Source organism: Panthera leo, chromosome A1 (assembly GCF_018350215.1).
Source record: "Panthera leo isolate Ple1 chromosome A1, P.leo_Ple1_pat1.1, whole genome shotgun sequence".
Lineage (NCBI taxonomy): Eukaryota > Metazoa > Chordata > Mammalia > Carnivora > Felidae > Panthera > Panthera leo.
In genome coordinates, this window is record NC_056679.1 from 195,531,123 (window position 1) to 195,546,701 (window position 15,579).

The 15,579-nt window shown below is 54.9% G+C and overlaps 2 protein-coding genes across 7 annotated transcripts in view; one reads left to right on the forward strand and one right to left on the reverse strand.

Moving 5' to 3' along the window:
• The window catches only part of TNIP1 (TNFAIP3 interacting protein 1), a 52,766-nt gene extending 47,532 nt beyond the window's left edge, over positions 1-5,234 (forward strand). For 5 of the 6 annotated variants that reach the window (XM_042948854.1, XM_042948882.1, XM_042948872.1 and 2 more), the window contains 5 exons: positions 336-461; positions 955-1,020; positions 1,360-1,551; positions 2,641-2,731; positions 4,450-5,234. In XM_042948854.1, coding sequence (XP_042804788.1) covers positions 336-461; positions 955-1,020; positions 1,360-1,551; positions 2,641-2,731; positions 4,450-4,484 — 510 coding nt within the window. In that variant the 3' untranslated portion in view covers positions 4,485-5,234. The remainder of the gene's footprint in view (positions 1-335; positions 462-954; positions 1,021-1,359; positions 1,552-2,640; positions 2,732-4,449) is intronic. The other variant, XM_042948864.1, reaches the window with a different exon arrangement.
• Positions 5,235-5,783: 549 nt separating this feature from the next.
• GPX3 (glutathione peroxidase 3) lies at positions 5,784-14,372 on the reverse strand. The gene is made up of 5 exons (XM_042948908.1): positions 14,206-14,372; positions 9,422-9,575; positions 7,818-7,935; positions 7,263-7,362; positions 5,784-6,848 (listed from the first exon to the last, which is right to left on the reverse strand). Exons 1-5 carry the CDS (start codon positions 14,290-14,292, stop codon positions 6,627-6,629), a joined length of 681 nt encoding a protein of 226 aa, XP_042804842.1. The 5' UTR covers positions 14,293-14,372; the 3' UTR covers positions 5,784-6,626.
• Between the last annotated feature and the right edge of the window lie 1,207 nt (positions 14,373-15,579).

Consider the following 15,579-nt stretch of genomic DNA (forward strand, 5'->3'; position numbering starts at 1 on the left):
AGCCGGGAGACAAAGTCCGGTCTTGCACCCACGCTCTGGGCCTGTGGCTGTGCCTTAGCAGGATTGGACTGGTTGGGGGCTTGTGACCCCCCTCCTTTTTTTTTTAGGCCACGGGCACCTTGTTTAAATAAAGCCTGTGTTGAAGCCCGGAATATGAAATAGAGGGACCCAGAGTTTCTCTGATTGAAGTGAGGGCTGGGAAGCCCGAGGTGCACTCGTTCCCCTCCTCACAGCGACTGTGAGATGGGGTGAAAGCAGCAGGAGGCCAGAGCAGACTACTCCTCCTCCTCACCCTCGACCCCCCACTCCACCCCCTCCCCTCCGTTCCCCTGCAGGTGAAGATCTTCGAGGAAGACTTCCAGAGGGAGCGCAGTGATCGAGAACGCATGAATGAGGAGAAGGAAGAGCTGAAGAAGCAGGTGGAGAAACTACAGGCCCAGGTCACCCTGTCCAATGCCCAGGTGGGAACGGCTGGACGGAGGGAGGGGCAGCTGGCCTGTCCTTGGGCGGGGAGGGGGGTGTGGAGGGTCCCCGGTGACACTGGAGGTCGGGACACTCACTGGTTCTTCTCCCAGCTCTGCCACCCAATTTCTGTGTACCTCAGCAAGTCCCTTCCCCTCCCTGACCTCTAACTCTGGCCTCCACAGTCGGAGCCACCTACTCTGTCACAGAACGGAAGTGAAGGACACTGACAGGGAAGCAGAGCAACAGGAGGCCCGTGGGGCTCTCCTGACCTGTGTTCAGACCCACGGAGGGCAGGCCTCACCTGCAGCCACCAGCCTGGGCTCTGCTCTGCCCCACGGGGGCCTTCCCCTGCCCACCCCCCCCGCCCCAGACACTGCCCTGGGGCCGAGCCAGGCGGGCAGCCGAGAGTGGTGGCTGCGTAGGCCCCGGGTCCCAGCCTGGCCAGGAAGTGCCTGTGCCAAGTCTTCTTTCCCTCCCTCCTTCTCTCAGCTCAAAGCATTCAAAGATGAGGAGAAGACAAAAGAAGCCCTCAAACAGCAGAAGAGGAAGGCAAAGGTGAGGAGGCTTGAGGGAGGAAGCAGCACTTACCTCATCCTACCTTCTTCAGGGACCTACAGTCTGAGGGGAGAGGCCATGTTTGCTCAGGGGTCCAACTAATTAATGAGGTAATGCAGGTAGAGCACTAGGAACAGCACTTGGTACAGAGTGAGTGCTCGGGACACGTTAGATGTCATCATTGTTGTTATTCTGTGTCCATGTACCAGCCATCAGTGCCCATCTACCAGCCTTCAGCAAACTAAGACTCTGAATAGGGAAAGGGAGGAGACGGGTATCGCTGGGAGTGGCCTGTGCAGCCTATCACGGGCTAGAGTCGGACAGCAGCATTTCTTGCAGGCCTCAGCGGACCGTTACCACATGGAGCCCCACCCAGAACACCTCTGCGGGGCCTATCCGTACGCCTACGCACCCATGCCAGCCATGGTCCCACACCACGGCTTTGAGGACTGGTCCCAGATCCGCTACCCTCCGCCCCCCATGGCCATGGAGCACCCGCCCCCACTCCCCAACTCACGCCTCTTCCATCTGGTGAGTCTGTGCCCCTCTTTTGCTCCAGGATACACACACAGGCCTCCCCGCACACTTTCCAGAGGGCAGGATCGAGTGAGGGGGTCTGAAACTGCATGCTGGGTTGGCTCTTTGCCGAACAACACTGTGGTGTACAGGCAGATGTCCAAGCCTGGCAGGACTCTCCAGCCCAGAGCTGCTCAAGGTCACTGTTTTGAACAGAAAAGACTCAGAGGTCAGGACAGGAAGGAGGGCTGCCTCCAACCAAGCAGGCCAGGGGTGTCAGATTTGAGTTTGACTTTTTCTTAGAACTTCTGCATGTAACCAGGTACCGGGTCCTCACCGTGCATTCTCTCCTTTGCTTTTCCTTCTCTTTTCTCCTTTTCAGTTTCCCTTCCCTTCCTCCCCGCTCCCTCCCCACCCTTCTTTATTTCCTTTTCCTTGCTTATCATTCTTTCTCCAAAGAGCTGCTGTCCCCTATCCCATCCTCTGCATCGTTCTGCCACAGTCCTGCTCAGGCATCCCTGCTCCCACCTGGACGATGACATTGCCTCCTGCCTGGCATTTCTTCCAGCTTCTCCTGCTAGGCCCTGTCCTTACGCAGCTTCTTGAAACACTGGAGTAGAGTGTGGGACTTAAGAGATTGGCTCTGGGCTTATATAGAGACCTAAATCCGAAGCTTGGCCACTTTGTTTTCTTTTCTTTTTTTTTTTTTAAGGGAGTTTTTGTTTTTGTTTTGTTTTGTTTTGGTTTATTTATTTTTATTTTAAGAGAGAGAGCGGGGGCGGGGTGGGGAGGGGCAGAGAGAGGCACTGGGCTGGATCTCACGCCCGGGGGGATCATGGCCTGAAATCAGGAGTCAGACGCTTAACCAGCCGAGCCAGTCAGGTGCCCCTTGGCCACTTTCTTAGCTGGATGACCTTCAACAAGTTTCTTTAACCCCTCTGAGCCTCAGGTTTCCTTACCTGTAAAATGGACGTGGCAACCTGGGTTGTTGTTAAGGATTCAGTTGCACTAGATTAATGTGTATTTAGCGCCATGCTGGCATGGTAGCCGCTACTGTAATTTCTGAGCGTGGTCACCGATTACTAAGCACCGGTCCTGTTGCAGCCAGAATACACCTGGCGGCCGCCCTGTGGAGGGATGCGCAATCAGAGCTCCCAAGTGATGGACTCGCCCACAGCCAGGCCTGCGGAACCAGGTGAGTGGGAGCTTGTACTGGGTCTCATCGTCCCCTCGGGGAGATAACTTCTCTCATGGCAGGTGTGCCCCAGTTTGGGGCTGATCTGACCACCTTCTGATCTTGGTGGAAGAGAGGCCTCACTTTGCAAAACAGTGTTGCAAGAATGGGAGGTGACTGCAGGCTGAGGGGACTGAAGTCATTCATTCATCTGAGTGTGGTGTCTAATCGCCGGGTGCTGTGCTGGGTGCTGGGTGCCGAGTGAGGAGAAACAGATACGGTCTCTGCCCCTATGGAGCGCACTGTCTAGGGAGAGAGGCAGAAAGGAATAAAATGCATGCCAAAAAAAAAAAAAAAATCACACAAATGGGCCTTCAGTTGCACTCAGGTGCCCTGAAGGAAGAAGGGTAGATACCGGGGGAGCCTGACCTGGCCCGGGGACAGTGATGTTTGAGTCGAGACTCTCAGAATGCATGGCGTTAACTCGGTGAAGAGAACGTTCTTGCAGAGAAATGACAAATACATAGGCCTTGGTGGGAGGGAGGGAGGGAGGGAGGAAGGAAGCAGACTGGACGATCAAGGGAAGACTGCAGGAGCCAAGAACAAGGTGGAGAAGGAGTGACGGGCGAGGCGAGGTGAGGTCAGGGAGGGAGGGGAGTCCAGGCCATGCAGGGCTTGCAGACCATGGCAGGGTTCTGGTCTTTATTCTAAAGATGATGTGGATTCCTTGGACATGTTTAAAGCACAGTGTCATGACAGATTCAATTTGCATTTTGTTTTGTTTTTAATTTATGTTAGAGAGCGAGAGGGGGAGAGGGGCAGAGGGAGAGAGAGAGAATCTCAAGAAGGCTCCGTGCTCAGTGCGAAGCCTGATGCAGGGCTTGATCCCTTGACTCTGGGATCGGGACCCAAGCCGAAATGAAGAGTTGGACGCTCAACCGACTGAGCCACCCAGGTGCCCCCAGAGTTGCATTTTGAAAAGCTCCGTCAGGTCACGGTGTTGGCCGTAAACAGTTGGGGACTGGCGGTTTGTTCACTAGTCACAGGAGGACTACAGGCCCTTAGTGACAGCCTTTGCTTTCTGCAAGGCTGCGTGGGGCAGAAGGTACCATCTTGCCTGTGGGGGCAAGCGTCAGGGAAGCTGAGTCCTTCCCAGCACAAAGAGGTGTTTTCTAAGGGTTGTGGCCGTGCAGCGATAGAGCCAGCTGTGCCAGGAGATAGAGTGCCCCTCGCAGAAGGTGTCCCTCACAGAGGCTGCAGGGGGACGTGGAGGCAGTGTGGTTTGGAAGACGTAGTGGGTGGCAGGAGGCATTGCACCGGTCTGCCGTTTTCTCATGGTTCCCCACAGAGCCCTAGAGGTTGTGTGGAGCCCGTCAGAGGCTGCTGTGATGAGGGGCAAGTGGGCAGGGCTGTCTCCTCCCCCAGAACTTCTCTAACTCTGGGATGTGGAGCCAGACTGGCTAAGCTCAAACACTTCCTAGATCTGGAACTTCAGGCAAATTTTTAAAAATCTCTCTGTGCGCCTATTCCCTCCTCCATAAAGGGCCAATAATCTGCCTGCTTCATAGGGCTGAAGGATTGAGTGACAAATGTACCTAAGGTACTAACCCGGGGCCTGGCACTTGGCAACACTTAACTCTAGGTGTTACGTTCATCGTTACTTACTGGTTTCTGTAGGCCTTTGGAACCTACTGTTATCGTATCATCTTTTAAAGTCCTCAACATTTTTCTTTATTTAGAGTCTACGAAAAATGACCGTGAGGGGCCTCAGTGAGACCAGATTATGTCACTTGGCTCCACCTTCGTCTTGCCAGAGCCACCTGATCTCAGATTACTGAAAAACTAGAGGCCACGTTCTGTATGCAGCCAGTGCCCCGGCCGGATGGGAGGCTGATGGGCCACCAGCTTGTGCCCCAGCCCGACCTGAACTGTTCACAGACTGGAGAGGCTCTACCCAGAAGGCTTCCATCTGGGGCCCCTCCTGTGGAGTGGCCAGGAGAAACTCGCCACCCTGCCACCAAGTGGAGAGAGGCCTCATCTGACTCTGACCTGCCATGCTTTGCAGAAGCGCTGGGGGACGTCAGTCTCAAGAGTGGGGTCCAGCTGAGACCCCTTCCTTTCAAAACTTCCTCAGAAGTGGTTCCAGCCCCTCTGGGGACCACGTTCAGTTCATATGTGTGTTTGATTTTCGCTTCAAGCTCTGTAGCAGCAGGACCTGCCCCATGCCCATCCCTTCCCCTCTGAGGAGCTGCAGGAAGGGCAGGTTTGCCCCCGGAGACAGAAGAGAATGACGGGGTGTTCCGTTGCAGGGCCCTCCACCTCCACCCACCAGCCTTGCTGGTGCCATGACAGCCTGGGATGAAGGCCACGCCAGTCACATGCGCTGAGGGGCCCACCGTGAAGCTACCAGAGCCCCGGCCCTGCAGCTGGAGGCTTGTGGTGTCAGAGGCCCAGAACAGGGTGGCTGGCTGTCCCTGGGCAGCTGTTTGCACGAACCTTGGACATAAATCCAAGTTGAAGATCAGTATTCTGTGACTTGTGTTTTTTTTTACGTCCGGGCTAATGTTCTCCTCCCAGTCAGTGAAAGTGCTGCTTTCCCGGCCTCTTCCCTCTGTGCCCCATGGCTCCTAGTCCCAAGAGCACTGCCCCGACTCTTGGCAAATATCCCCTGGGCCCTGCTCTGCACCTCCTCGAGGGTGGGCAGCCAGGGGCAGTGGACAGAATCTGGGCTGAGAGGTGACCTGGGTTTGTATTCCAGTCCTGCCCCTCACCTACCAGAACACCCTAGGCGAGGCTGGCCCTTCTGTGAGCCTCAGTTTCCTCACCTGTCAAATGGAACACTTCATCTCAGCTCCAGCTGCCTGGAGAAATGTGGGAGGGAACGAGAGCGGATATGAACTGGATTTATAAACTCCAAATGCCAAGTTAGAGAAGCAGAGTGGGCTGGGCCTAGGTAGAAACCAAACAGCAGGCGCCCAAAGCACTCCCTCCAATTCTTTTTCCATCCTTCTGCTCCCTCCCACCCTCCCCAGCTAGGGTGGCCCCATGGAGGAAGCACCACAGTAGGCTCAGCTGCTGCAGAAAGGCCTTTACTGGGAACACAGGGGTGAGTCTAATACCAAGAGCCAGGGTGAGGGGAGAGGGCACATCCTGCAGAAAAGCAGGGGTGGCATCCCTGCCCGGGGGCCTCAGCCTGAATGCACTAAGGGCTGGCCCTTCAGACAGGCTCAGGGGAGGTCCGCCCACAAGGGCTTCGGGCCCCTCCTTCATGGAGACACCATCCCTGACACAGGGACGTGGCCCTTGCTCTCACGTCTGCCTCAGCTGCGCTCAGGGAGCACCGTGGGGTGGGGGAGGGGGCTTGGGAGGGCCCCTCAGGAAGGAGCGAGACTGCATGATGGAGAGGGGGAAGATTGGGCAGTGTGGTAGACCCAGAAACTTCTGGGCACTTCAGTGGTGAGGTTTGGAGGCAGTGGGAGATGCCGGCCCCAAGGTTGAGGTCCGGGTCAGAGCAGAACAGTTGGATCTGGAGCTGGTTTTAACTTGGGCTCCACTGAAAGTGAATGGCTGTCACTGGAACAGACAACTGGAGAGAAAGGGGAGTTCTCCAGCACTCTCCATAACACACAGCTGTGGGCACACAAACGGTTCACATCCCCCATATTTGTGCAGGTAGACAGCGGTGGCTGTACCCATGCACACGCACGGTCACACGCACCTGGAGGCACGTGTGCAGACACCCACATGCGCAGCAGTACAGACGACAATCGTACGCACGTTTGGGTCAGGTCGGGGCCTTGTATATTAGTAAGGGGTCTGTGGCGGGAGTGTGTTGTGTTTAGAGAAATGGGTTCCTTCCTGAACAGAGTCCCTCCCCAGCCCCTGCATGGTGGACACGGGGTGGGGCAGGCCTGATTTACTTCCCATTGACTGTCAGGGCCGCCTGCCGCCTCATGTAGGCCAGGATGTCCATCTTGACGGTGCTGACCGTGGTCCGGTGGTACCAGCGCATGAGGGGCACGCCATCTGGCCCCACCAGGAACTTCTCAAAGTTCCAGCGGATGTCATGGACCTTCATGGGTTCCCAGAAGAGGCGGTTAGGTGAGCCCAGGAGCTCCGAGGTGGGTGGGCAGGAGTTCTGCAGCAGGGATGAGACTGGTGTCAACCCTACGTGGGGCCCTCCCCACCTCCCGCCCTGGGCCTTCCTGGCAGGTAGGGGAACAGCCTGGCACTGCGAAAAGAATACCAGTTTGGGAGATGAAAGTGGGGTCCCGGGACCAGCAGTGGCTTTAGCAGGTTGTGAGACTCTTAGCCAATCACTTGTGGGGCCCTGCTTGGGCCTTATCTACAAGATGGGCTGTTGAGAGCCTAGTGTCTGCAGAGTCTTATGGTTGCAAGGATAGATGCCAAGAAACTCCCCCAGAACCCAGAAGCAGGGGAGGGTGGCCCAGGCCTTGTCTCTGCATGGGCGGGAACAGGAGTGGCTGCAGCCCTGTTCAGAGCCGGTGTCAGCCAGGCCGAGAGACACCCGCAGAGGTGACTATACACTCACCTTCAGGAACGTGTAGAACTTCTGCTCTTTCTCCCCGTTCACATCCCCTTTCTCAAAGAGTTGGAAATTGGGGACGAAGCCCCCACCTGGTCGGACATGCCTACAAAGAATATTCTTATGTGGGTCCCAAGGAGATGGGCACGGGCCCAGAAATGACAAGGAAGGGACTGAACAGGGAGGGGGTGTTGGGAATCTGGATTTTATTCCACACCAGGCAGCTGGAGCTGATATTGAATGGGCATAGGCATAGTGTGGGTCTGCAAGCTTCTTTTTCCAGTTTGGTACCTTCTCAGTAACCCTGTCCCCTGCCTACACTCCTCCCCCACCCACCCATGCCATCCCATCGTGCACTCACATGCAGTCATCCCTGTCCCTGACCCCTCTTCCGTTCATTTCAATGAATGGGGTTCCTGGAAGGGGAGCATCGTTCTTGGTGGCTAAGTATCTGTCATGAGTAGGGGCCAATGCAAGAGATGCCCGGTGCTTAGGCGGAGGCACAGGGCGGGGCTGTGCTTTCTCAGAGGAGCTTTCTCGGGACACGAAGCAAGCACTCACTTGAGGCTGGGTAGGATTTCCGAGTTCTCTCCTGGTTCCTGTTTTCCAAATTGGTTGCAGGGGAAGCCCAGAATGACCAGACCAAATGGTGCAAGCTCTTCCTGTAGTGCATTCAGTTCTGGGCCAGGGAAAAAGAGGGCAGAGGTGAAGGTAGTCTATCAAAGAGCCCCGCGTCATCCGTACCACTCCTCCTGCTCTCCCATTGGATAGCTGAAATCATTGAGGCCTGACAGGGGAAGGGCCTGCCCAAGATCGCCGAGGGAGTGTGGCACCGCTGGGATGCAAGTCCCATCCTCCTGACTCCAGTCTGGTTGGGTTGGAGGTCTGGGGAGAAGCGAGAGCAATACTCTTCCTCAAATCAGTAGTCAGTCACCTGCCCACTGCCACTGGGCCAGTAAGCCAAGGGCTCCTGCCGGACTGTCGGGATTGAGTTGCCTAGACCAAGAGCCATACATCCCTGGGCAGAAGACAGGACTTCCTGGGGAGGGGGTGGGAGGTGGGCGGGGCCATCACCACTCTCCCATACTTCCCCAGCTTGGGAATCAAAGGGAGGCCCTGGCCCAGCACCATAGTCCCCTCGGTGCACCTGGTGCACCTGGCCTCTCGTGCAGTTGCCAGCACCCAGCCCATCTGTTGCACAAACACTCTGCTCTCTTCCAAGAGCTACACAGAAGCATTCTAGCCAGAGCACCCAGTGCCCACTGGGCCATCCGGCCTGCGTCATTCCACATCCAGGAATTTGCCTGAGTCTGGCAGGCAGACATTCAGGGTCAGGTTGCCCTTGCTTCCCCCAGCCCCATCAGCAGACTGTGCTCAGCCCCAGAGCATTTTCCTGTGGGTGCCGTCAGATGCCTTTGGCCTGCCTGTTCCCCCAGGTTGTTGACCCTTAGCCCTAGCTGAGAAGAAAGGAGGGAGGATACGAGGATCATGAAATCTCGGTGAAACACCCAATACAGCCACTGACACACAACTGGGGACCTCAGCCCAACTGTCTGCTTTCCAGATAGGGGCCAAGAGAAGCACCAGGGCAGATGGGAAATTCAGGATAAAGCTACCATTTCTTACTCTAGTGAAAGGACACTCCAGGTACAAAACAAGTCTCTTCCCTCTCTCTGCTTTCGGGGCAGTTGAGGTACCCAGGGAGGAAGGATAACTGGGAATGTTCTAGAACACGTCTGAAGGTGATCAGACCTTGGGCTTACATAATCTTCACAAAAACACGGAACACAGGGGCGCCTCGGTGGCTCCGTCGGTTAAGTGTCCGACTGCAGCTCAGGTCATGATCTCACGGTTCGTGAGTTTGAGCCCCGCATCAGACTCTGTGCTGACAGCTCAGAGCTTGCGGCCTGCTTCGGGTTCTGTGTTTCCCTTTCTCTCTGCCCCTCCCCCACTCATGCTCTGTCTCTCTCTGGCTCTCAAAAGTAAATAAAAACATTAAAAAAATTTAAAAAAAAACCCCATGGAACACAGTAGAACTGGGATACACGGTTTGGCATTTCGTGATCAGTCACCCCTCTCCCCTTGCATCAAAAACTCTCCTATGATTGAAATGTGCCCAACTGGCAGAAACAGTCCCAGAGCAGAGAGGGAAAGTGGGCTCTTACCAACGTACTGGCCTGTTAGGCCTCAGTAGCTGGCCACGTTGACAAACAGGATGTATTTGCCAGCATACTGCTTAAAAGGGATGTACTCCTCCCCATCGATGGTCAGAGCTCCGTACTCATAGATAGTGCCGCTCCCGCCAGCGTGGCAGTCCGTCTGAAACACAGGAAGACCGGCACCCGGGAGCAGTTAGAGCTGGAAGGGAACCTGGCATCTCCGTTTTCAAGACAATAAAAGATACCAGTAAGGGGGAGTGACTTTCCCAAGACCACTCCAGAGTGGACCAGAACCGAGCTCTAATTCCTTATGCAAAGGGATGATTACGAAAGCACTTAATTGTCTGGTGAGCGTATGGAAACCCGGAGAATGATTTACGGTGACCATTACTTCCACTTCACATGCCAATTTGTGAACATTTGCCAGGCTTGGAGGGAGACCATGCTGGTGCTGGAGGTTGCATTTCTGGGTGCTGATGGAGACTCCTGGCATGGCCAGTGCAACCAGCCAGGCAAGTGATGATGTGGGCCTGAATGACAGCATTGTGGAAGAGGGACTGGACAGAAAGGAGGAAGTGGCAGTGTAGAAAGGGGTGATTCGGAGGTTCCAAATCCGGAGGGCTGGAAAGCCGAGGCTGTTGCTATAAAACAGGGAAGCAGGAGGAACCAGGAAGGGGAAAGGCCTGCTGAGAGGATTTGGCACCACAGCAAGGGGAAAGCCTGGCACGTATGAGACGTTTCCTGCGAGTGTGCAGCTGAGACGACTGTTATGCCTCCCTCTTTGCTGCCCTACCCCCAGTCAACCTCCAGAACAAGTAGCCAACAATGGACTCAGAGGTGGGGGACCTGGGGTCCTCGTCCAGCTCTGCCACTGACACTTTGTGTGGTCTGGTGCTAGCCCTTTCTCTGGGCTGGGTCTCAGTTTCCTCTTTCATAAGATGAGAACCTCGAACTGGACCAGCTTTGCTCAACCCTGCTGACTTGTCAGCGTCACTATCAGGAGAGGAGGAGTGGGATCCCTGCCAACCAGCACGACATTGCATCAGACCCTTCTCTGTGCCCGCCCTGGCTCTGGTACAGACTACAAAAATCTGGGTCTGCTCTCGAAAGGGTGACTCGGCATCAATAACACAATCAGCAGAGGCGCTGGTCATGATGGGAAAGGAAAATGTTGCCACCACTGTAGCAGGAAATCTCTGGCCCTAATGTCGTAGGAGAAGGGTCACAAGACAATAAAACAAATCAAATGCAAACCACCATTATAGACCAGGAGAGACAGAGACAGGTGGTTGGAGTTACAGAAGCAAATCCACACCCTCTCCTCCCCATCAACCAAGAAGACTTCCTGTAGGCGAGGTACCTGGGCCCAGTTGGGCAAAGAGTCATCTGGCTTAGCAGGGTGTGGCCCCAGGACAGTACAGAAAAGCCACCCTCTGTCTGGAAGATGCCACAGGCCTGCTGAGCCAGATGAGGCAGGGCTCCCTCCAACAAGCCAATCCCTGAGAGCTGCAAACTCTCTTCTTGGCTTCGATGCAAATTCCCTGCTTTCCATGAGGCTGTTATTCCATGCCCTGTGATTTCTGGTGGGTGCTGGAGGCAGGCCTGAGAACTAAGCTCAACATTCCTCTAGCCCTTGGGCCTCCTTGGCCCCAGTTGGGTCGGTTCCACCACAAAATACAGACAAACAGGACACAACAAACATAGCCCAGCTGACCACAGAGGTCTAGCAGCCAGAAGGAAAGGCCTCCCTACACGTCTCTCCAGCCTCTCCAGCTCTTCCAAAACTCCACCCTAATCCAAAAACAAATTCTGGGAAATGGAGAGAACAAAAGCCAAGAGGTTGTCTAAATAATGGAAGCTTGTAAACAACGGGAGGATCAGCTTCTGGGCACAGCTTCGGGCTGGGGGTGGGGCAAGGGGAACCTCTTCTCACTAGGTTTTAGACGTGGCTGGCTCTGGGTCCCCGGGGCAAGTGAGCCAATTTTACTCTCCAAGCCTCAGTCAGCTGACAGGGGAGTATATTACCACCCACCTCCCAAAATGGCTGTAAGAATCTATAGGCAGATCAAAGAAGTCTGGAAGACCTCTTGGAGAGAAATCCCCACGTCGAGGGATGGATACTGATTATTCTGCCTGAGGCTAGGGTAAAGGGCCCTAATGTCCCTACATTATTGTGAAGAGGCCTTTGATGTTCCCCAGCCAGTGTAAAGAAGATGATGCACTGTGCAAGGTGTCTCCAGGAGAAGGGATGATGACAAAGCCTCTGAGCTTTCTAGTGGGGACAGTGAGGCCGGGGTTGTGGATTCAGACTGATGGGGGTCAGAGGGTGGCCTATGGTGGCGGAAGCCATGGCCTGTACTCACCACTGAGCACTGCTACCCAGTCCTTACGCGAGCTGTGAGCCTCCTTCCCTCCTCTGGGCCCAGGAATGCCAGAGCCCTGCACCTTAAACAGGGAGGCCAAAGGAGATGGTGGGGAGAGGCAGCTCAAGTGCCTCAGGCCTGCCACAGTTGGATGAGACAGGAGAGTGCTGGTGACTTGGGAGCTGGAGGGGGTCTCAGCCAGGACCCCGGCTGGCTTGGGCTGCTGGTCTTGGATCTTTCTCCTCTTCCATCTACCACTCCCATCGATGTGATGGTATGAAAGGAGACCTGGCCTGGGGGCAGGAGACCTGAGTTCTGGGCCTGGCCAGGACTCCTGTAACCACTCCTTTCCCTTCTGTGGGGCTCTGGCTCCTCGCCTGTCAGATAGGCTCAGATTCAGTGCTGTCTTAAGGGCTCTTCAGTTCTGTCAGCCTGTGGTTCCATGATTCTCTCTGCCTGCTTTAGTCACCTAGAAACCAGCGGTTACTAGGATCCTATGCACGTCAGCAGCTGTTACCCTTCTTCAGCTTCTGCAAAGTCCTTCTGCACAGCAAGTACAGAGAGCCTGGGTGGCTTTAAGCTGGACTGGAGAGGGGACACAGCAAGGAAAGGAGGATTCCTTTTGTTATCCAAGCTCCTCCCTTTGAACTGGGAGGAGGCAGCCAACCCTTTGAGACTGTCACCTACTGTCTATCCCATTCCTCACAGGCCCCCCATCCTATCCCTTGGCCCTGGAGTCGGGGGGTAAGGTAGGTGGTTGAGTCTTAGAATCCAGCGCTATGACATTTCGACTCTCTAAGGGCCTGGGTGGAGAGATGCACATACCCAGCCTGTTAGCCAACAGGTCCTAGCTGGTTTGTATCTGATAGGATCATACCTCACCCTAAGACTCCTCTAGACCATACCCATCCTGTTCTCTCTGAATGCATCAATTCCTCCCCAGACAACACATGGCTATGATGAGTTATTCAGTTATTCACGGGGTCCACATTCTTACCCCCGACCTTCTTGAGTCAGGGCCCAATCTTCTCTTCTCTGGCTCTCCCCAAACAGGGTAAAGGACTGACTCCATGGTGCTGGGTTGCCTACCCCTACCTCTACCCCACACCACCATCTTGAAACTCAGTCCCATCTCTGCCCTAGAAAATGAGTTGGGGATAATGAACAGGGCTGGATACAAAGGAGGAGGCATGGAAGAGGTGGCTTCATGGCCATCCAATTTCTATGCTTACTCCAAAGAGAAACAGACTGAATAGGATTTAGCTGAGGACAGGACAGGGGGATAGAAACATACAGAAGGAACCCTGTGCTTGGAAAGGGCTAACTGAATAGTGAATAGAACTTTGGAAATAGAATTATGAACTCCTAAGATATTAAAATAAAAACCCAGAAGATTTTAGAAACACAGAAGCTCAAAGCTTCTCTTGAGCTTACACAAGCATGTGGGGTGTGTGTGTGTGTGTGTGTGTGTGTGTGTGTGTGTGTGATGTGTGTTGGGAGGGTGGAGAGAAAAATCTCTCTGTTTGGGTTTATCCCTTTGCCTGGTTTCAGCTTCCCACCCTGGAAGAGATCTACTGGGCCCACCTTGGCATACGCTGTCCAAAGACATAAGGACGCTGGGTCACCCCACTCCTGGCCTCAGCATCCCCACCCTACAAGGCTTTGCTCAGGCCATTATGGGCAGTGGGTGTGGGTAGTGAGGCTGCCCCAGAACTCTGCCCAGACCTTCAAGGATTGTAGATTTTGCAGCTTCTCCAAGCATCCTCTCTGAAACCATCAGCTTCATTGTGCCCCTGACCACCCCCACACCCGTCCCCACCGATGGAGAAACTGAGGCCCAGAAAGGATTGAAGATGTAGCCAGAGTGCTGAGTGGTGTCACAGATCTCTACGCCTTCTACCGACGCCCTGGAATCCAAGTGGGCATTTCTACCTGCGTTAATTCTTGAGCTAGAAGAGCCCCCACCACAGTTCTTTGAGACGGGAACTACCCAGCTCCTTCCCTTTCTCCTAGCCTGTCAGTCACCCCGGGAACCTCCGCAGCCAACCCAGACCCCGGGTCTCTGCGCCCCCGCCCCCTTCAGGCCCGACTGGAAGGGAGTAGCTGAAGACAGTCGTGTCATGCATGTAGCAAGGCGACTCTGAGGCAGCTGTGGGGCAGAAGGGGTCAACTCAGCGAGAATGCCCCTCCTCCCTATACATTCTGCCCACCGGGGGCACCCAGATCACCCATAGATGGAGCTGTGAAGACCCGCTCTCCGGGTGGGGGTCCCGGCGGCGGAGAGGGAGGAACCGGAGTTAAGGGTCCTCGCACTAGGTGTTGCCCTTCTGGAGGGGAGCCTGGGAAGAGGGGTGCCTCGCCACCGAGAAATGGACACCTGGGGGCTCTGCTCGTCCCGCCAGGTCCCCACCCCGGAGGCTCACTCACCTTGGACTTCTCCTGCCCCCGGCTCGGCGGGACGAAGCCAGCCAGGAGCAGGGAGAGAAGACAGGACGCCCGCAACAGGCGGGCCATGGCGGGCTGGGGGCGCGTCTCGGGCTCGCCTGAGACACGGTCTGATCCCGGGCCACCGCCGTCTGAGGTGTCCGACGCTCCCAGCCACCTTTCAAGCCCTCAGCGATGACCAATCCGCGGCCGGGCCGGAGTCCCTGTAGCCAATCGCAGGGCGACTGGCACTTCGGGGGCGGGCACTCCTTCTCCTCCCCAGGCTCCGGGCGACAGTGACATAAGCAAGTCTGGGCAGAGATGGGAGCTGGTCCTGGTGAACCCATGGGGCGGCCCCCTCTTCTTTCGGCTCTAAAGTGCAGGAGGAGGCAGGCACAATATCCTCCAGCACAACCAGGGGAAAGGGCTTTAAATAGCACCGAGGAACTAATGCAAGGCTCAATCCTAGGAAGCATTTCTTAGCCCTAGGTTTTAAAACACTCGCGGTGTGCCCTCTCTCCTCTTTCCTCCATTCCAGTTGAAGGGATGTTGAGGATTAAAAATGTCTGCAAGATCTGACGTGAGCCTTCAGGAACATTTGCTCCGTGCAGGTTCAGTGCTTAAGAAGCAAACAGTGGGTGCCCACGGATTTTGCAGGAGGTACACTGGGGTACCTCAACTGATGTGGGAGCAGAAAGTACGTTAGCTCACTGTGTAGTCTTGAATGTGTTGCTTTCCCCCTCTGGGTCTTGGTTTACCCAACTGTGTAATGATGGGACTAGTTGTTGACCTCCTGAAGACCTTCTGGTTCTAAAATAAGTGACAGACCTAGAACAGAAGTTCCCGGAGAGCAGAGACCAAAACCACCACCTGGAACGGGGCCCAGAACACAGGTGCTTAATATTTGTTGCATTAATCAATCAAATAATTCATTTCTCTGCTTGGGGAGAACTGCTGATGAAGTCAGGCAGCTCTAGGTCTGGGCTGTCTTGTATGATCCTGCTCGTAGATAGGGGAATGTGTTGGGATCAGTGCATTCCCAAATCTGCCCAACTACCAGAGTCACCTGGGAAGCTTATAACACATTCCCAGGCCCCACTGGAATCACTGTATTAGAATCTCCAGGGGCAGAGGCCAAGAATCTGCCTTCAGACATGTTCCAAACATGATTCTGAGGCAGATGATTCTCTGTCTTCTAGTGGAGAAGTGCCTTGAGATAGCATGCCTTTACTATAATGGAAGATACTGTCTGCGTGGGAACCTGGAAGTTCTGTCTCAAGTCCCACATTCTCTGTAAAGCCTTTCTTACTTCAGATCACAGCCTGTTGAAGGAAAGGGAACCTTGAAGGCCAGAAAGTCTTTCAATGAGTTAAAGCG